Source organism: Lutra lutra, chromosome 4 (genome assembly GCF_902655055.1).
Source record: "Lutra lutra chromosome 4, mLutLut1.2, whole genome shotgun sequence".
Classification (NCBI taxonomy): Eukaryota; Metazoa; Chordata; class Mammalia; order Carnivora; family Mustelidae; genus Lutra; species Lutra lutra.
The window spans coordinates 38,041,525-38,064,048 of NC_062281.1; the positions used below are offsets into that span (position 1 = coordinate 38,041,525).

Here is a 22,524-nt window from a genome sequence, read left to right on the forward strand (position 1 = left end):
GCCCACACACACTGTAAGAATTGCTAATCATAGCAAACAGTAGAAAACGACCTAGACATTAATCAAAGGGTTGATGCCTAAATAAACAATAGGAACCCATAAAATTGTTTAGAAGAATCAAGAAGATCTATATGTACTGACATAATAAGAGCCATTTTATATTGTTAATAGTAAAAAACGAAGTGGGTTAAGCATCTTTTCATAGACTGGCCATTTGATTCTTCTTCTACAAAATATTTACCCACTCTTTTTTTTTTTATTATTAGTTAATGAGTGTTAATGTTTGTCACATGGAGAAAGTATTTCCTCTTGGTATGGTAGCTGTCCTTAAAATAAATTCTGATGTTTTTTGCAAGCATACTTTATAGATGTGAACAAAAATCTATTAACTTTTATTTAATGGATTTATCCCTAGGTGATTACATATTTTCCTATAGTTTCTTGAAACATTTTTAACATTTTGTTTTTCCCTTTAGCTGTTTAATACTTCTAGAGAGCACTGTTGTATGAAAAATGGGAAAAAATGCTCAGCCTGACAATCAACCATAAGTATGTTAAAGCAAGAGGTTTTTAAATTCATCAGCTTAGCATAAATTAAAAATACTGATAATATCTTGCATGGGGGAGAAAGAGGAGAAATGGATCTTCCTATGTATGGTTGATAAGAGTGTAAATACTGTATTTCTACACAAGTAGGGGAGAGGTTGAAAATGAGTGTCTACCAAAACCCTAAATACCCATGCCCTTGTAATCAGAAAGGCCACACAAAGGACTCTACCTTAAAGAAATATATCTACCTGCATACATATATATGTACATATTGGGGGGTGATCATCTTTAGGACGATCCTAAGCATATAATGATATATGGACCTATATTCACAGCTGAAGAGGGAAACAGGAAGATGCACCAAGCATCTAAAAAAAAAAAAAACTGAAGTGAAGGGGAGAGAAAAAAAGCATGTCAAAGGATATTTTGATGTTCTATGTTCATCAAGGTATAGAGGGGGGAAGCACAATATTCTGATACTGTGGATGAGGGTTTTCCAAGTAGGGAAGATAGGTTTTGTGCAGGTTGCTTCTCTTTTCATAGAAGTTACAGAGCCTGGCCATCTGGCACCCAGCCTTGGAGTCTGCACTGGGGCAATTACAGGGGGATATGACTTAATGGAGATAGAATAAACAAACTGGCAATAGTAGGAAGCAGAATAGGAATTTGGAATTTTAAGAAATGTGAAAGTCCAGGAAATCCATGCAAAGTGCCAAACTTTCAATGACTGTTTTCCCTCCAAATTACTGGTTTAATGATATTGTTGGTTTAATATGGCTACACAATTGATTTGAAAGTACAGATGTATTTATAGAGCTGACAGAAAAGAATAACTGAAATGAGGAATATTCAGGAAAATACAGGTTGCATGGTTGATGAATACTGATGTATGACAGGACAGTGGCTACTCTCCCAGTTTTACCTAAAATCTCTACTTCGGATATGCCTCTAGTCACAGCGGTTGAATAAAGCGGCAGTAGTAGCAGAAAGGTCAGAATCCCACAGAAATAGCTCAAGTCTGGAAGTCTATTTAGTCCCTTATGTTTTACTGGCTAGATGATGAGGGGCATGACTTTTAGACTTCTGTAATGTCTTCAATTTAACTTCTCCTTAATTCCATCATCAAGTCTAGAAAATGAGATTCAGATTACATATTCCTCAGGGTCAATGTAGCTGGGAAAGTACCAGATAAACTAAGATTAGAGGAGCCTGTTAATATAATATAAATAGAATGACAGGTAGGGATGATTACTTCATACTGGAAGCTCCTTCAGACTTTGATAGTTTTCTTCTCTGTACTGAACAAACACCTATTTATTTGAGCACAGGAAGCTCTCAGGCAGAGTAAACTCCTGCTGATGTCGATGAGCACATTTATGCTGTTGTCCCTAAGCCTAAGAAACAGGAGAGAATGGTATCTTTTTCTTTTTTTAAAAAAGATTTTATTTATTTATTTCACAGAGGTCACAAGCAGGCAGAGAGAGAGAGAGAGAGAGAGAGAGAGAGGAGGAGGAAGCAGGCTCCCTGCAGAGCAGAGAGCCCGATGTGGGGCTCGATCCCAGGACCCTGGGATCATGACCTGAGCTGAAGGCAGAGGCTTTAACCCACTGAGCCACCCAGGTGCCCCAGATAGTGGCATCTTATTAGGAGTTGCAGAGTGGGGGAAATGGGTCAGAACAAATGACAAATTGCTCATAGCCATAAATTTTGTTCAAAATCAGTGAGAATTCACTTCAACAAGACAATTGTATTGACAAAATTATACTATTTGTTTTCCTTCTGGGTTGACCTGGCCTTCAAAAGAAAATACTTCTTCATATCAAGTCACAAAGAACACCCAAAGAGAAGATTCAGGAAGTCTCCAGTCCATTCACATGGATCAAGATATTATTAGCTTACACAGAGACTTATTTCAGATTGTATTCTTTGTGTTCGTAGATTACTTTGCTCTTCTTCACAAACCTTCATGTCACTTAACTGCTTGGGAGGTCCTCTTCTGAATCTGATAAAAGTGGTCTTTGTACTGCTGCTCATTATTATTATTATTTTTTAAACCTTAGCAAATATTCACAAAGTATGTTTTTGTCTAATATTTGAATTATATAAAATATAACATGATTCAGCATGACCAACTTTTATTTTCTTTGCAATCTTCTACTTAACAAAAAGTTTGTTTCCCAAGTTCTCATAGAACAGCTGCATGCTACAGATTTTATAAGCTTTATTCTACTACTTTATTCTACTTTGCTTTGTTGTACTGTGTGGCAGGAGTTTTTTGTTTTCTGGGTGTTTTTTTTTTTTTTTTTTCCCTATAACTAAGCTGAATTTTTGCTAAGGTCCCAATGAGAAGACATTTCCCCACAGATGTCAGTGATAATTTCCCCATTTTAAAGATTGACTTAACACTGAATGAAGTCCAGCTACTTTTATACCCGATACTTCTAAGTGTTAGCCATTGCAGAAGCAATGTTTTCATTTCTTTTGCCATGTGAATAATTTGAACTTCAAATTTTTAAAAATCCCAATGCCATAAGAACTTATTTGAAAGCTAAGTCTCTCTTTTATTTTCTTCCTCACTCTCTCCCTCTTCCACAACAGTTACTTTTATCAGTCTTAGGTTTACAAAACAGTTGATAATCTGTGCCTCTTTCTGCTCTCCCTTGGCCACTTTTGTGCTCAAGAACATCTCCATAAGTAGACTGATTAAGGAAGGCAGAAAGTGGTTAGCCCAGTGGTGTTTTCCCTGGCAGTTCCAGGCAAAGATTTTGTTGTGCAAGATGCAATTAACTATAGTTGCAATAATGCTTTTGTCCCTTTGATTCAACTGTCTCATGATACCTTTGTCCTTTACATTTTTGCAGAAAATGAATGCTAACGCAAATACAGAGCAAGGTCAAGGATACAAAATTTTCCTTTGATGGAAAGTTCTTGTAAACTTGTGTTTCTGGAAAAAATGTTATTAATTGAAATTTGGGGAATGAGTACTGAAAAATAAACATCTGATTAATTGCCTTCTGGCATCCCTCATTTTAACCATGTTTTCTCCAGTAAGTAAATAGTTTGCCATCTCCCTCTCAGTATTAGCTTCTTGCTGTATTCATCTGATTAATCTGATCCTGTTGCTGCTGGCAGTCCTGGGTAACAAAATCCTGCTCAATATTAATAACAACTTTTGCAATTACATCATGCTTTAATTTCTAATCCTATTGATGCTAATGTTACCATCCCTAAATCATTATGATTAAAATTAATGTGCTCCCTAAGCTACTGTTGCAGATTTAAATTTCAGCAACTTTTTGCTCCAATGCCATATTGCACTGAGTTTTCTGACAGTACAATTCCTCAGAAGCATAAAATGCTTGTATGATGTAGCACTGCAAATAGCCTCAAGATTTAGTTCTGTCTTCATTTTGTTAGTTCCACAAAGTCCAAAAGGATCTACTGTTTGTTTTTTAAAAGAAAGAAGACTAGATTTTATTCACTTTTTGCGAAGTCTCCAATGACCTATTATGGTTGCAAGCATGTCGCAGTCTGCCATAGTTAATGAGCCCAGGCCAGTCACAACTATAGCTGCTCAGGGAGACTGGTTCTCTTTGGCCTGAGGTACACTGGTTTGTTATGTTTATGAAATAACATTTAAGTGACTTTTGATGAACTCTTGAGGGACAAGCAGCAGGTGAAAGGATACTGTCAAATGGAAGAGGTTTAGGAAATAGATTGCCATTAACCTAGGACTTACTGAACATGGACAGTCCTACTTTCATTGAGCTTTTTCACATTTTGTTCCATAGAAGAGTTTACATCAGTTTATAAAACAGTAGAAAATTCAGGGTAATGAAAAGAACATGAACTTTGGAGGCATACAGATCTGGGTTTAAGTCCTGACTCCTTAAAGTGGGTAAATTTAATTTTAACTTCACAGAGTCTCAGTTTCTTAGTTTCCAAAAATGGGGATAATGGGCTGTGGGTTGTTGAGAATATTATATCAGATAATATGTGTAACATGGTTTGTGTGGGACACATCATGGTAAGACTTCAATGAACAGTCACTATTTTGTTTCTAAAACACAACCTTTAAAGAAAAGAGGAGTACGTGTATGCAGTGTCTTTCAATGTCTACTCCTCCCAGTTTTTGTTTTTGATTTATAATTTTGAAAAATCTTTTTTATCACTGATCTGAAGGGGAATATAACAGATAAAAAACAAAACACTGTCTATTAGTGGAAATTATATCCAATTTCGATCTTAAAAAACAGAGTAAGCTTATTTATATTTAATTCCTAAAATAATAACTACTTAGGTTTAAAATACTAGTCAATGTATTTCACTTCTCTATTAAATACTCCTGGCTGAGGAGAACTTATTGACCTAAAAATTTCCCTGCATTTGGGTTCTGGTAATTATCAAAATTATAGTCTTACATTCTTTTCCATCCCTTAGAAATATCTGGCCTATGTATGAATCAAGGAAGTAAATAATCTGTAAGCCAAAACAGACTCCTTTCCATTTTTTAAACCAGGAGTTCGAGACTCCTTTTAGTAAGGTATCTGGGTATATCAAGTTTTATACAAAGAAAAGATTGGAATGACACTTTAAAATCATTTTCAGTGTTCAATAAACATGGTCAGTGCATCAGAATTTCAATTTCACACAGCTTTCTTTTGTTAAAGAGGATCAAGCAGAGTTAACAGCTTGTCAGAGGGGAAAGGGAAGAGTACCTAAAAGAGAAGCAGGTTAGTAGGTGAGGTCTTAGAGAGATTCCCTAGTCTCCCATCCTCTCTCCAAGTTCACTGAGAAGATGCTCCTAGATGGTCTTTTACCTTAATCCTTTTGTGCAAAGCCAAGAATACACAAAGGTGTTTCTTAATAGAACTTGAATAAAATTTAAAGAAAAGCATCTACAGATGTATTTACCTCTATCTATGAAATTGATATTGTTAAAGCTCCAAAGGGGCCTCTTCTAGAAGCCACTAGGGTGCTTGGTTTGCCTGTACTCAGAGGCTGGAAGTGTCTCTCCCTACAGTGAGAAGTCATAATCAGAACAGACACCTTTTGACCACCATCTATAAAAAAAAGGCAAAGCTACATACAGGCTTACCGAGTTTCTCATATTTTCTATATTTATTTCATGATCCTTAGTTTAAATGGCTATCTTTTTCTTTTCCTTTTTTTTTTAATGTAGCTACAGAAGCAAATGTAGTCCATAAAATCCTCAAAATGCCTGAAAATTAAATTGTGAAGGAACCCAGATCCTTAAAACACAGTCAAGATTCAATGTCAGAGCAACAAAATCAATCAAGAAACCAGTTCTAAATTGCTGCGGAAGCGAGGTAAGTGCCACCATCTTCTTGCTGAGACCCAGGCATTTGGCCTATGCTCTGTACAATGTGTCTCATAAGATGTGATGGGAAGGGAAAGAGGAAGTTTCCTAGTTTGAAATCCCAAGCCTGGAGCCTGGGAGAAGTGGAAGATGAAGGATTAAAGTGGCTGCTTTAAATGTGTGTGATCATCAGTGCCCATTGGCTCTTACTTTTAGAAACAAATCTTCCATATCTTGCTATGAGGAACTACATTATTTATATTTGATGATGCTGATCAGCAGATAATATGTGAAATATCATTTCAACGAATTCCTTTCAATTTATTTTCTATGCTGTTTTGTGGTATTTTAGATTTCTTTCCTATTTGGTTGTTTTCATGTTAAATTCTAATGTGGGTTTCAGATGTTTTACAGGACATTTGATTATATATATATATATATTTTTTTTCAACTTAATCCTAATAGCCTTTTGTCTGTTCTGAGCAAAGTCTGAGTTCTGTAGCACTGAAAGTTAATTCAGTGGCTTTAAATAATTCCTCCTATTTCTCATTCATTTTAAGTAAATGCTGATGATTGAGATGGATGCCAAAAGGGCCAGGATAGTAGTCTTTCTCATGTTCAAAAAGTGAGGTCTAGTAAGCTCTTCCTTCAACTCCTAATAACTATAGAAGTCCCCACTTGCAGTTGAATAATATTTCATAGTTCCAAGGCATTTCATAAATATCTCATTTGGAGCTAAGATTAAACCATGAAACTACAAAGACCAGGTATTATTAAACCCATTTTAGATATAAGGAAACTAAGACACCAAGAAATTTACTTATTTGCATCAAATAATCTTGGCATTAGAGCCAAAACTAAAAGTCAAAATTTCTAATTTCCATTCCAATATCCTTTGCCATATGTTAATTCCCCCTGCTCGCTGGGGTCAACTTCTTATGTAACAGTCTCCCCACCACTCTCCTTGAGTGATCCACTAGAGTTCCTCTCACTTATGAGACCTACTTACTTGCTGATTTCTGTCAAAGTAATAATTTCATTTCATATTACTGGCCAGCAAGAAATGTTCCCAGCAGCTAAATTTTCAGATAAATGTTCAAGTTGTGATCATTATGACATTAAAGTCACAGGTTAATTCGAAGCCTTTCCAGAGACATTAGCAAAACCTTTAATTCTAAAGAGACATGTAATTCAATCCTTCTCTTAAAGTCACAATAACTAAATGAAATTAAGATATGATTTATGAGGTGTAAGAAGGCAGTTTATGATTTTCCAACTGTTGGTTTACTCAGATGTCTCCGGCACATTTTTTGCAGACCTATTCATGAAAGGATAAGAAGCCAATTACTGTAACTGAAAATTTCAAAACTACACAATAGCCATAAATTGCATTAAAATGATGTGAATTTTTTTTTTTTTTTGGCTAATTACAACCACTATTTTAAACTCAACTTAAAGATGTTAAGAATGATGATAAAAGCAACAATGGCAATATTAACATTCCTGGAGCCCTGTGCTACATACTTAGCTAAGTGCTCCATCCATACATACATATCGCTTAATTCTCACATCAGTTCTAGAAGGTTGCTACCACTGTTCTCTGCCTGTTCTAGATAAGTGTTAACCACCTATTCTAAATAACTTGTCTGAGGTCACATGGCTGTTAAGAAGCCAGGCTGGGATTAGAACTCAGGACTGACTGACTCCAAATGTTGAGCTCTTATTGAACTCTATTCCGTGTTTGCCTCTTAATTAGATCTGAAGTCATATATGTAATGTTTATAAGACTTTAAAATGTGGAAAGTATCCCATACTATAGATAACATGTTGTGGATATTTTTGTCATACCCAGAAATATATGATTACCTGATCTTTCAGTATAAATTCTAATCAAGTTTAATTTCTGTATTTTAGTCTAGCCGATGTTTGAAAAATTACAGGAAGGTAAGGAAGCTGCAGGATGGCTGAAGCAACTGTCTTCAAATTGGTTAGTTCCTGTTACACGATGAGTAATAAGCTACCGGACTAACTGACCATGTGCCGAGGAAGTGTGGGGGTTAGTTAAATTCCCTCAGAATGGTTCAAACCCTTCACAACTGACCAGATGGCACAGTCATTTCTCCAGAAACAAACAAAAAGCCCCAAACAAACAAGAAGAAAAATGACTTTCTAAGTCTGCCCTGGGCTGCATAGTCAAGATATGAGGCAATTTCAAATCTGGACTGCATTACCTTAAAACAAAATAAATACCAAATTTTAAATATTTATAAACACAACTAATACGATTATGTTAAAAACAACTACATACATCTTTACTTAAATGAGAACTGCCAATATTACAGCTGCTGCATATAGAGGTGCTGGCAGAAGATTTCATTTCTGTTAGAGGTTGCTCCAGGTAAGGACATGGGAAAGCCCACTGTCACATTATTTTCACATTTTATAAACTTTTTTTTTTTTTTTAAAGATTTTATTTATTTATTTGACAGAGAGAGATCACAAGCAGGCAGAGAGGCAGGCAGAGAGACAGGAGGAAGCAGGCTCCCTGCTGAGCAGAGAGCCCGATGCGGGACTTGATCCCAGGACTCTGAGATCACGACCTGAGCCGAAGGCAGCGGCCCAACCCACTGAGCCACCCAGGCGCCCTTATTTTCACATTTTAAAAAGGAACTTGTTGACTCACAAATGTATTATCTACCGGGACTAGATGGAAGATCATGCACAGGATATTAACAGTCATAAAAGAAATTCAAGTTGATAATTTAGGCTTTAGATAATCTGCCATTTTTAAAATTATATATACACTTACAGGTTTAAACAAACCACCATATATTCACTTAAAGGTAAAGCTGGCATAATTTAAGATCACTAAATTATGAGGATTGGAATGGAATTATACTTTATTAATCTTTCAAAATTGTAAGTAAATGTCATCACTTCTGTTTCACTTCAGGTTTCTAAAAAAAAAAAGGTGTAGGGATAGGTACAAATATAGATTCCATTTACCATCTGTTCTGGGTAGCCTCTCATAGAATTCAGGTTTTTCAACAGGTATGTGCATAAATGGCATATATAATACACACAAACACACACACACACACACACACGTATGTATCAGTCACATGTGCTGAGAAGGCAGACTGACATGAAGGACAATGAATTTCACAGCACTTCTAACTTCTAACTTGATTTTATAATATATGAAAGGATATCCCTCAGGACCACAGATAAAGAACACAACTGCCACCCTCTGAGTATCCGAACATGTTCTCTGCTTGATGGTGACATGGGCAGAATCAAGCTAATTCTGACAATTCCCTGGAAGCAGTTTATTCATTACAATATATTAATTGATCTTTGCTCACAGATGTAAAGATATTGAAGTATCACTTTTGGAGGAAATCCTGTATTAAGTTTCTCAGAAAACCATGTCTTGGCAAATAGTCTACAAAACAGTTTTATTATTTTACAATTGCAGGACTTCTGGTCCAGCCAGAATTATAATAAGCTCACTGCAACCTAACTCTCATGCTGCTTACAATAAAAAACTTGAGAAAAAAATACAAAAAACAAATGCCTGAGGACTTGAAAAAGTAAACAACAATAATGCAGATTGAGGAGGGCAGTCAAACTTGCAGATGTGACCCCTACAGTGATGGGTTTCCTGTTTTGTTTTGTTTTTCCTCTTTTCTCCACTTTGAGAGGGAGTCTTCGGCTGTGGTGCGCAGCGACGGCAAGAACAGCCAAAAGTCCTTGTGTCTGGGAAACAAAGCTCCCAGTTTCAAGGACATAGGAAAACCCGCTGCCTTTTATATTTCTTTTTTTTAAAAAAAGATTTTATTTATTTATTTGACAAAGAGAGAGAGATCACAAGTAGGCAGAGAGGCAGACAGAGAGAGGGGTAAGCAGGCTCCCTGCTGAGCAGAGAGCCTGATATGGGGCTCGATCCCAGGACCCTGAGACCATGACCTGAGCTGAAGGCAGATGATTAACCCACTGAGCCACCCAGGCGCCCCTGCCTTTTATATTTCTTTCTCTCTCCTGGTTTTGCCCCAAGGGTGGGCACAGTGAGTCAGGGCAGGGGGGAGGTTGGGGGCAGCTAATGTAATGGCTGGGCCATGGCGGCAGTTACACAGCATTTAAGATTCTAGCAGGTGTTATAACTATGCTTCAGGAGGTAAGGTAAACATGCTTGAAATGAATGGGAATACATAAGTTCTTGGAAGAGAAACTACAGAAAGGAACAAATTAAAATTTTAGAACTGGAATATTCAATAGAAATTATTTAATATGAAGAACAGAGAAGAAGAAAGAAAGTAGGAAAAAAGAAAAAAAAAAAAAGAATGGAGTCTCAGGGACCTGTGGAATAATTATAAAATGTTAAATGTTGGTGTCCTCAAAAGAAGAGGAGAAAGATTGGTGCAGAAAAATATTTAAAGAAATAATAGCTAAGATGTTTCTGAATTTGGTTTTAAAAAGCATAAAGTTACAGAGTTAAGGAGCTCAGAGAACCTCAAAAAGGATAAATTCAAAGAAATCAAGCCTAGATGCATTATAATCAACCCATAGTAATCCAAATATAAGGAAAAAAATCTTGAAAGCAGCTAGAGAAAATCAACACATTACATATATGGAAACAATGATTGTGATTATTGGATTTCTCATCAGAAGCCACAGAGGAAAGAAGACAGTGGAACAGTATCTTATAAAGACTACACTAAAAAGACTATTAGAAATAACAAATGAAGTCAGGAAAGTTGCAGGATAAAAAATTAATATACAAAAATATGTGTGTGTTGTGTTTCTATACACTAATAATGAAAGTAGCAGAAAGAGGAATCAAGGAAAAAAACTCATTTACAGTTGCATCAAAAAGAATAAAGTACCTAGGAATAAATTTAACCAAGGATGTAAAAGACCTGTACACTGCAAATGATTAGACATTGATGAAATAAATCAATGATGATGCAAATAAATGGAAAGATATTCCATGTGCATAGACTAGAAGAATTAGTATTATCAAAATGTCCATACCACCAAAGCAATCTATAAATCAGAGCAATCACTATCAAAATTCTAATGACATCTTTCACACAACTAGAACAAATAATCCCAAAATTTGTATGGAACCACAAAAGACCATGAATAGCCAAAGCAATCCTGAGAAAGAAGAAAAAAGCCAGAAGTATCAGGCTCCCTGATTTCAAACTATACTATACAAATATTGTAATCAAAACAGTAGGGGTGCTCCTGAGTGGCTCAGTGGGTTGAGCCTTTGCCTTTGGCTCAGGTCATGGTCTCAGGGATCAAGCCCCGTGTCAGGCTCTCTGCTCAGTGGGGAGCCTGCTTTCCCCCCTCTCTCTGCCTCTCTTCCTACTTGTGATCTGTCAAATAAATAAATCAAACCTTAAAAAAAAAACCAAACAAACAGTAGGGCACTGGCATAAAAACAGATACATAGATCAGGGTTAGAATAGAAAGCCCAGAAATAAACCCATGCATATATGTTCAACTTATGTTCAACAAAGGAGGTAAGAATATACAATGGGGAAAGGATGGTCTCTCCAATAAATAGTATTGGAAAAATTAGACAGCTGCATGCAAAAAGAATGAAACTAGACCATTATCTTACACCATATATAAAAATCAACTAAAAATGAATTAAAGACTTAAATATAAGACCTCAAACCATAAAATTCCTAGAAGAAAACATAGACAGCAAGCTCCTTGATATCGGCCTTAGTGATGTCTTTTAGATCTGACTCGAGACAAAGGAAGCAAAAGCAAAAATAAACAAAGGACTATATCAAACTAGAAAGCTATTACACAGTAAAGGAAATCACTGACAAACTGAAAAGACAACCTACTGAATGAGAGAAGACATTTAAGTCATATATCCAATAAGGGGTTAATATGCAAATTACATAAAAACTTGTATAATTTAACAAAAAAGTAAACAATCTGATTAAGATGTGAGCAGAGGATCTGAAGAGACATTTTTCCTAAGAAGACATACAGATGGCCAACAGCCATATGAAAAGATGCTCAACCTCACTAATCATCAGGGAAATGCAAATCAAAACCACAATGAGGTATCACCTCACACCTGCGGGAAAGGTTATTCCCCAAAACACCAAGAAATAACAACTGTTGGTGAGGATATGGCGAAAAGGGAACACCTGTATACTGTTAGTGGGAATGTAAATTAGTGCAGCCACTACAGAAACCAGAATGAAGGTTCCTCAAAAAGTTAGAGCTACCACGTGTATACAACACACACACACACACACACACACACACACTCTCTCTCTCTCTCTCTCTGAACTACTACTCAGCCATTAAAATGAAAGAAATCTTGCTACTTGTGACATATGAATGGACCTTGAGGGTGTTATGCTAATAGAAATAGGTCAAACAGAGAAAAATACCATATAATGTCACTTAATATATGGGATCAAAATAAAACAAAACAAAACCCAAACTCGTAGATACAGAAAACAGATGGGCAGTCACCAGAGGGGAGGCCTTCATGGGTGCAGGAAATTAAGAAGTACAAATCTCCAGTTATAAAATAAGTTAAGTCTTGGGGATAAAATATACAGCATAGGGAAAATAGTCAACAACATTGTACTAACTCTATAAGGTGACAGATGTTAACTGGACTTACTGTGGTGACCATTTCATACTGTATGCAAATGTTGACTCACTAGGTTGTATACCTCAAAGTAATATAATACTGTACTATATCTCAATAAATAAAAAAGAATATAAGTACAGAAAGATATAATACATCACTTCTTTCATTTTTAACTTATAAACTTTTTCCAGACCTTTCTTAGAAAGTCAGCTTCATGAGACCAGACTCAGGAATCCAACAAATCTTGTTTTGAATTTTAGCTCTGTTTATTCCTAGGTCTGTAATCTTGAACATGTTATTTAACTTCTGCAAACTTTAGTTTCCTTTTTTCTAAGATGGGATTATATATAACATTTCCCATAGAGCTGTTAAAAGGATTAAATGAGATAATGCATTTGAAGAAGTTAGTACAACGTCTGGCCCAGAAAGAGTACTCAGTAAGTGCTAGTTGCTTCTTCAGTTTTTTTCACTGTTCTATTTTAATTAGTTACTTTCTGATGAATGTCTGCAAATCATGAAATTCATTTTTCAGAAATGTGATCATTTATACTGATAACTCTTTTTGGATAATGTACATGTCGAAGTAGACACATTTTGTGTAGAGAAAGGCACCCACAAGGATATTATGCAAAGGATGCTCCTGGGAAGGTATGGGAGTCGTTTTCCTCCCACATGGAACCCCCTGTAGTGAACTGGCTCATAACCTTCACTCTAAGCTTCATCTACTGAAGTTGGGTTCCATGTTGGCCTATATACAAGAATTTTAAAACTTTTTAAAAATATATTTATTTTTTTAAAAAGATTTTATTTTAAAGTAATCTCTACACCCAACATGGTGTAGAGATCTCCCAACTCTGAGATCAAGAGTTGCATGTTCCACCCACTGAGCCAGCCAGGCGCCCCCCCAAGGATTTTTTTTTTAAACAAAAAGTATATAATATTTCAGCCTAAGAACTAATTATAAAGCAACTGCACATCTTTGATATGAGTCCTGATAGTTCTGCTAAACTCAGTTATTAGTATCTCCTAGTAGAGGTCAGTGAAGCCACCCACCTACAAGCAACGACAGCTGAAAGAATTTCAGGAGGGCCCTGGAATTCCGATTTATTTTCCCATTCCTGCACCTAGTTTTGGCCAATGCTGAGCAGACCCCCTAACAGGTATCAGGTACACAGGCATGTCTTCCTGAATCATATAAAACATCACCCTCAGCACCATGCCCATCTTCAGTGCCCTTGAAGTCCCCACTACATTGTAGGCACTCAGTAAACGAGGACTTGTCTGAGGAAAGGAGGCAGTGCCTGCTGGTAAACGTTTAACAACTGGCTCTCAGAGCGGGAGAGCTGACTGACGGTGTTTGCCACTATATGTGGCAGAAATATTCTCACTGTGGCCGATTTAAACTACCAGTGGTTTAACAACTGTCTTTCAAAGTTCCTAAAAATTTAACAGTGGGCCCTTGCAAGCCAGTTTGAGCTAGTTCCAGCACACCAATGGAGAGAGGGCAAGCAGGCCATCCAGGAGGTAACCCTAGGGTATGCTCTTCCTTAGCAACAGCCTAGTTTCTCTTTTCTGAAGTAGAGGACCTGTACGATGATTCAGCAAAAGCCAAGGGCCCCTTTGACCTTATTTCCTTGGGCTGAAATGAAATCCTGATCCCCACACCTGTCACCTACTCTCCAGGAGCCTGCCGTGTAAAATGGTTCTCCTTAATGTCAAGAACGAACCAGCTTGACTTCCAGGTTGGACAGATTCTCCAAATGCCTCACTGCTGGCTTCCATCTGCTAGATGGGACCACCTGATAGCAATAAAATGCCTGATTTATACCTGAGCTTGCTAGGACCTTCTTCCAATACTGAATCTTAGATGGCCCGACTACCTTTTCCAGTTTCCCTGCCAAATTTCTAACTCTACATTTACTCAGGGAAAAGGTCTTTATACCCTATTTGACCCTGTTTCCACTGGCCCTTGCTGTTTAATAGCCAACACATTTTAAATCTGAACTCCTGATCACTTTCTTACTCTTAAAAGGCAACAAGCTTCAGAAGTTCAATATAATTATTATAATATAGGATTCTCTCTGGTTATAAGAAAAGTATGGATGGAGAAACAAGGGCCAGTTGGCCAATACCACAAATAAATGTGTTCGCTATACATGTAATAAACATCTTTAAACCATCTTACCTTACTAATAAACCTTCTCCAATACATTTACTATAACGCTGTTAGAGCAAGCTGATTAGATTAAAAGAATACCAAAACAATAAACTTCCATTTTCTAAGGTTTTTTTTTTTCAACCTGAACAGCTGCATTAATATGAAAAGCATACCTATGGGGTATTAGTATGAAAAAAAAAAAGCTTGACTTCCCAATCAGTGGAAATTCTTAAGCATTTCTATAGGCCAAAAAGAACCCGTTTCATTCAGCTCTTGAAATAAAAAATGAATAGCTCTGCCTACTTGTGCTCTATCTCTCTGTCAAATAAAATCTTTAAAAAAAAATGAATATTCAGAGGCACGGTAAGAACGCTGAGGCTAAACCTCGATACATTTCAAACATTTACTTAAACATGATTCAGCTGTGGGACGTGAACTTTACATATTTACGTATTCCGCGGAGAAAAGAAGTCTTGTCTGGTCTGCCAGCTGTTTTCTGTTTGATTGATCTTGATACGTTGGGAATAAAACTTACTAGGTAGTAGTAGTTATTAGCACTCCAGTAAATTCGAAGGCTCTTACCTGTACATTTGTAATCAGAGGCTACCCCTTTAAGCACAGCATCAAAAATGGATATTTCCACTCGCTGCTTTCTGTGGTGACAACTTAGAAGCAAAGAAGGCTGGGACACAATAAAGTATAAAAAAGGTTCCAGCTGCAAGTCACCAGTTCCTCTCCGTCCAGGCTGCCGAACGATAGTTATACCGAGTGCTTGTCTAGCAGATGACCTTGTGGCGGCATGAAGACTTTCAAGAGAGATGACCCCTAGTTTTTTCCCCGAAGGAAAAGCTACGCTGGGGCTCAAGAGATCTTCCGCTGTTACGGTAGAAATACATGGCTGGCTGGGCTTAGCAACATCTGAATCAACTTCTGGGAGATTTAACGAACTCTTGCCTGTTTTTTCATTATCCTTATGCTCTTGCGATTTTGATTTGGGTATGGCCGTACAGGAATAGGTCATTAGTGAGATTCTACTTGCAGTAATGAATATGTCAAAGGGAATAAAATTGAGATTTTTTACGATTGACGACTGGCGTGAGGGACGGGCGATGCGATGCTGGCTGGTACCGCTGTGCTGTTCTATTTGTACTATTCGGATTTTAACACTGTCACTGCCGATTCCACTATCCTGAGCGCCACTGTACCGGGAGGAGGTTTCAGCCATGCTTCCGTCAAATATATCTGTTTTTTTCTGTTCTTGTCTAGAGATCTGTAAGGAGGAAGAAAGTATTTTAAACTGGTTACGTTCCAAGTGTTATTATATATAAAGGGTGTTATAAATATGTTAAAAATGGCTCTAGCATAACTTGTACCAGAGTGATCATAAAAACAAAGGGACCGTTCAAAAAACTATTCATATTAAAATGCCAAGGAAATACTTGGGAAAAAGCATCACATTACATTTCTACTGTTGAAGGAGACTTTGGAGTCTATTTTGAATCAGACTTCCTTTTTTTGGACTAACAGTAGTATATACTTATGTTTAAAGAATTATGTTAGTATTCATTGTGATTTTTCAAGTAGTGCAATAAACTATTTCCAAATCATTATTACTATTGGTTGAAATGATATTTTAGGCAGAAGTAGTTTATATTGTTTGCCCTTGTCATTATAGAATTGTAAGATTTTGGATAGGAAGAAAGGGAAAAGTCAAGAGTCTTAAATTATGAAGGACAAAGAAAACTAAAATAAAATTATTTTATTCAAAATGAAGTTTATTTTCCTCTGTAGTAGGACTTGGAACAAGAGTAAACATAAGTGATGAAGCAAAATACAAGTAATTAAAGTCCTCGAAGGTGGATTTTTCTTTTGTGCACTAAAGGCTACTCGTTTTCAAAATTTTCCATTAACCACTCCCTCTGTGGAGAACAGAGAACAACTTGGGGGCCACACAGCACTGAGATCTCTACTTTGCTTCTTTGGCTTCCCTTTCCTAGGTCTTCCCAGCCATCAGTTTGTGATACGCTAGATATTTCACTTGCTTTTTCCTCCAAGCAGACTCCTCCAAGTAAAACAGACTCATTATTAAGAAACCATGGCCAATCTGAGAAAAAAAACCCAAATCCTCTTGACTACAGTCTTATCACCAAACATAGCCAATGGTAATATTTTAGTGCACTGTCAGCATTTCTTCCCCACCTATGCAAAGGTGCTTCCCCTCTAGCCCCTGTTTGGTTATGATCATACCACAGAGCCAAACTGTACCCTGATCTGGCATATACTAATTATTCTTCATAGCTGTTTGAAAAAGCTGCATAATAATTAGTGTTGGGGACATTTGTTCAAACATTTTCATATAATTGGATATTCCAGTTTTTACTTTTTGACAAAAAAATCTCTATGAAAAACATCTAACATTTCCTTAGAACAGGCTTTTTTTTTTTAAAGGTTTTATTTATTTATTTGACAGATAGAGATCACAAGTAGGCAGAGAGGCAGGCAGAGAGAGAGAGAGAGAGGAGGAAGCAGGCGCCCTGCTGAGCAGAGAGCCCGATGTGGAGCTCAATCCCAGGACCCTGAGATCATGACCTGATCATGACCAAAGGCAGAGGCTTTAACCCACTGAGCCACCCAGGTGCCCCTAGAACAGGCCTCTAGAAGTAGAATTATTAGGTAAATGTTATAGGAAAGTTTAAGGTTACCAATATTGTTAACACCCTTCCAAAAAAGGCTACATTAATTTATATTAGCACCATCAATGGAAAAATAGTCCCCTAGGCATTGCTTATCATTTCTTAGGCTTTTCTTTAATTTGAGCAATAAATATAGCATCATTTTTCCACATGGTACAAATTTTCATGAGTTGTTTATGAAAATGTTAAAGGGCTGTTAACTAATTCAAGACAATGATGTAAGAGTCATTAAATTTTTTAAAATACTTCTTGCCTATTGATTTTTAAGTGGTTGAAGGAGATGCATATTGTTAATAAAAGTCCAATATGAACTATATGAAGCAAAAACAACACAGTCTTTGAAGACACTATGTCCTTTTCATCCATTCTTTCTCTAGGGTGCTACTTTCCTGTCTGGAGCGCCCCTCCTGAGCCGGCAAACATAGATTATCCCATCAAGACTCAGAACAAACGTGACTTGTCTGAGAATTGTTCTCTCATTCTTTTCCTGCTTGGCGATCCTAACACTTTACACATATTTCAATTTATACCTACAATGTTCTGTAGTGGCACTATTAGATAGTGTTAAAACATTTACAGGCTTTAAAGGCAGATGGATGTGGGGTCAAGTTCACTGCTTTCTGACTGTATGATTTTAGACAAATTACAAATCTCTCTAACATTGTATAACCTCATCTGTAAAACAGGGATTTAAATTTGATCTCAAGAGTATGAGGATTCAATGAGCTAATTTGTCTAAAGAGGTCAGCACAGTGCCTGGTATACAGTAAATACTCAATAATGGGCAGCTGCCACAAGCCTATCTCTTTTACCAGGTGAAGGACTGCCAGAGGGACTGGGCCACATCATGTGGCTCCTGTGTACCACTAAGGAGTACAGGAGAGCCTGGCATGCTACAGAGAGGATCCATAAATGTTTGATGATGGTTTCTGATAGAATATTAAATAAAAAAATTGGTCTGCAGATTAGGAACACATGATTGTCAGCATATACATAGATGTGGACACAGACCTCCCCATATGCTATACTCTTTAAGGTCTTTCCAGATATATTCATGGGCTCTTTCCTGATCTGTACTCTCCACCTTGTGGGCTGATCACACTTCTGCTTGGTTATTCTCACAGTCTCTGCTGGTTCCTCAACTTCACTCGGGGGACATTAATACCCAACCCACAAAGTTGCTTCAGCATTAAATGAGTTAATGTGTTGAACATAATACATAGCAGCATGCAATAAAGGGTAAGTTAAAAAAAAAAAAAAAGAAGAAGTCACCTTCTTTGCGAAGACTTCTTTAACCCTTCCAGATGGTGCTAGTCTTTCCAGCTTTTACAGTTTCATAACAAGCTAATATTTATTGTCACAGCACTTTTCACACTGTGTCCTGTCTCAGAGCAATTCAAATGCAAGCAACTGAAGATAAAAAATACCACTGAGTTATGTTTGTTATTTGCCAAATGTTGTTAGCACACACCTACATTTTCTATAGTAAGTGTTATAGCCCTTTGAAGGGGGTAGTGTTATTCCCATTTCACAGGTGAGGAAACTGAGGCTTAGAAAGATTAATTAATAGGTCCAAGGTCAGTCAGATTTGGGCTATGGGTAAGACGGAACGCCATTAGTATTCTTAGCATACACCATACTCCCTATAACATAGTAGAGCTTAATAATTAAGAGCTGACTGAATAAACAAGTGAATGTATTTAACTGAAAAATTCAGTAAAATAAAAAAATATGGCAATCATCAAAATAATTTAATTTTAAAGCTTTTAGTTATCCCTGTTATAAAAAGTTCAAATACACCTCCAAATCCATTACCAACTAAGAATTCTCAAATAATACATGGAAAAAAACTAGTCTAGGATTTACTGGCCACATTTTCACACATTACAAACTAAGTACCTGTATACAACATAATAAAGAATTCCTTTACATTGAGTTCTGAGGCAAACTCAAATCCAGAACTCAACCATTTTCATTCCATCAGGAAAGGCGACCACACTTAAACTCCACTACTTTCTATGCATAGAGAATTGTATTTTCTTTTTCTGATTTAGAGATTTGTATTGAAAATCTGGTCTCTCCTTCCTTAAAGGGTTCCCTAATGGTGTTAACATGACAAAACAAACTGCCCGTAGGTAGATACGCAGTGTCCAGACCTAGTGTGTGTTGAGATTGCCACATTCAGCTCTAGTGAATGTCAAGTAGCCTGATCTTGAGATATAAATAACCAGCAAAGGCAGGATGGCAGCTATCAGCCTGGGTCACACAGGTTACCGAACAGAAGTCAGATGGTAACTAATTCTAGTCACTACCGAGCAGAATGGAATTTGAACCAATGACCCAGAGATGAAAGACTCTGACTCTTATTGGGGACAGAAAAAAAAAAAAAAAAAAAAAAAAAAAGTATAACTTTCTCAGTCCTAGGCAACGAAATTCTTCAAACTGGCTTAAAAGCCAAGATTTCCTCCATTTTTCTAAGTTTCCACACTATTTGCAGCACTGAAATAAATAAGCTGATGATTTTTGAGATATATTTAAAAATCCATTGGTTTGTCACCAGTTCATTGCAGATTTATCTATTATACTAAAGAGTATCTGGCCTGCTCTTGAGAAAAGTTTTATAATTAATTATGTGTGCTAAGCCCTAAACTTGGGCATCAATTTACTATTCCTTTGTGGAAAAAGAAAAGTTCATAGTGTAGTAACTCTGAAAATAACTTTTGCTTTATTATTGTCTGAAGGGACTAATAATTTAAGTTGTCAAAAAAGAGCAGTATCTGCTTGCTCTTAGTGAAGGCAGCAGAAACACGGATCTTGGGGCAGTGCTGTTATATCAGCTCACCCACTCTTTACCTAACTCATTTAAAATGAACAATAAAAGTTTTCTTTAATTAGCTACTGGTGTGCATTAACATGATCATGATTAAACCATAAAAATCAACTGTACATTACGCTGGTCCCCTCTTCCATATGTTTTGAATTATTCTGTTTGAAAATGTACTTTGCGTCCCTTTTAAAAGTTCGACCTTCTGCTTTCAGAGAATTAAATGCATATTACTGCAGTGAAGAAGATAATGTTTCAGACCTCCAGGCATATATTAAACACACTGGCAACACTTGAGACAAAATGCTTTACTTATTAGATACTTCCTATTCTAAACAGTGTCATCAAAGGCTAAAAACAAAATCCATATAAAAGCTGCACAATGCTTCCACACAGAACCCGTGCCAAAATCCCTGTACTTTCCAACTAATGAGGAAAGGATGTGTACTCTTAACATATGAATGTAAGATTTTCCAAGCATTCACTTTAGGAAACTGGGCTATTGATTCCATATGGGTTATGTTAAATGAAACTGTATTGGTAAAATAACCTTTAAGATATCTGGCATGATAACTATAATTAAACAATATTTAAAAGGCTAAAACAAAAGGGAATTTGGTTCCACAATGGCTAATTAAAATAAAATGAAAAAACACAGCATGCCATCTATCAAGATAAATTGTTATTGTTTAAGAACTATTTAAATACTGTTAAAATATACTTTTAGATAAAATCTGAAAGAGCTGGAAAAATATTTGTGGCTTACAAATGGATAGTTTGGTGAAGAAAAAAGGATAGGACTCTGAAATTGGATGCGGAGATAACAGCTTTAAAGACTTGAGCACAACCAGATGGTACTTAGAGGAATTCTACAATTTCACCATCAATGGGTTTCAATATGAGAAGATTTTTCAAGGGCTGGGAAAACATGTCAAGTTGATAGTTTACTTCTTCGATCATTTCAGTGCACTTTCCCATCCTTTCACAGTTCTCCACAGCACAGATATGAGCCACCATGGAGAAGGTGCTGAAAGCTGTACTAGTAGCTGGGGAGCTGTAGCTAATTCCTCCTTTTCACGTATGGAGGTAGGTAAGTTTCCAAGCTCACCCTGGAGTCTGGCAAGAGCTACAGTATCTCAGGAGCAGTGGCTAAAACCACACTCAAGTATGTGACAGTACCAAAGAAAGCATTACAATAATTTCAAATGACTTTAGTTAGATGTTCTTCTGTGGCCTTGTGGAGCAGAGAAAGATAAGGTTGATTGACTGAAACTTCCGGTTTGGTCATATTGACATTTTCAGGAGCACCTTCAAAGAATCTGCCTCACTAATAAAAATGCTGCAAATAAATGGATATTTAAAATTTTTTAAAGAAAACTATGTCGAAACCAGCCTCTTGAGAATGAACAGGTGTAAAACAAATACAATTTTTGCTTTGATGGATGACAACAAAAGATAATTCGGCATCTACTTCAATGTTTTAATTTGCATTCCTTCTTTTAATTTCTTGATCATTTTAAGGAAACCTTAACTATATATGAGCATAGATATATCTACATATTTTCCCACCTCCCTACCATAACTATGGTTTCTATACAGAAATACTGAAGTAGTATTTCCACCATGCAACAGTCATACTTTAATCCTCATCAGAGTATTGTTTGCCAATCACGAGATCATTTCTCATATTTTCTAAATTACGAAAAATCAAGTGTGAAACCACAAAATCAAAGTGACAAACACATCTGTATATCACTGTGACATTTATTCTAATTTTACTGTCCTTGCTAAAATGTAGTAATGTTTTCAAAGAAGTAAAGATCTTACAAAATCAAATACAATAAAAAAAATCAGTTAAAAAACTGGTTATACTATTTTAATGGCTTCACATACTGGAATTATAAAGCAGTTTTTACAAACTTGAAAAAATTATATGCCTCATTGTCTAAACATTGCAAACATACTCTTCTAGCTGTATCTTATAGAAGTTTGGTTTGGGGGATGGGGTGGGGTGGTGTTGCTGGGAGAGGGTCTTTATATATACCTTTAACACAGAGATAGCATATTCTGGAAACTTTACATAAGTAGCAAATTGTTGTAACAATCAGCAAGAGAATTCAACTTGATGAATATATTTAAGCAAGTAAATAAGAAAATATATATCTTTAGGTCTCAAATTTTCAGTGATATCAGCAGTGCACTTAATAAACATGTTATTTTATACATGAATTACCAGAGTAGGTCAGTGACATGCTAGGTAAAATTTATCTAAGCACATTAATTTAAAAAAATTAGAAGAATAAATTGCCCTCTGCATGAAACATCTCCGTAAGTGTCACCAAT

The 22,524-nt window shown here is 36.4% G+C and overlaps 1 protein-coding gene across 4 annotated transcripts in view; it reads right to left on the reverse strand.

Annotated features, from left to right (window-relative positions):
• VPS13B (vacuolar protein sorting 13 homolog B) overlaps window positions 1-22,524 on the reverse strand; it is a 763,452-nt gene that overhangs the window by 195,950 nt on the left and 544,978 nt on the right. For all 4 annotated transcript variants that reach the window (XM_047723595.1, XM_047723597.1, XM_047723594.1 and 1 more), the window contains one exon: window positions 15,247-15,934. In XM_047723595.1, the coding sequence (XP_047579551.1) occupies window positions 15,247-15,934 (688 nt within the window). The remainder of the gene's footprint in view (window positions 1-15,246; window positions 15,935-22,524) is intronic.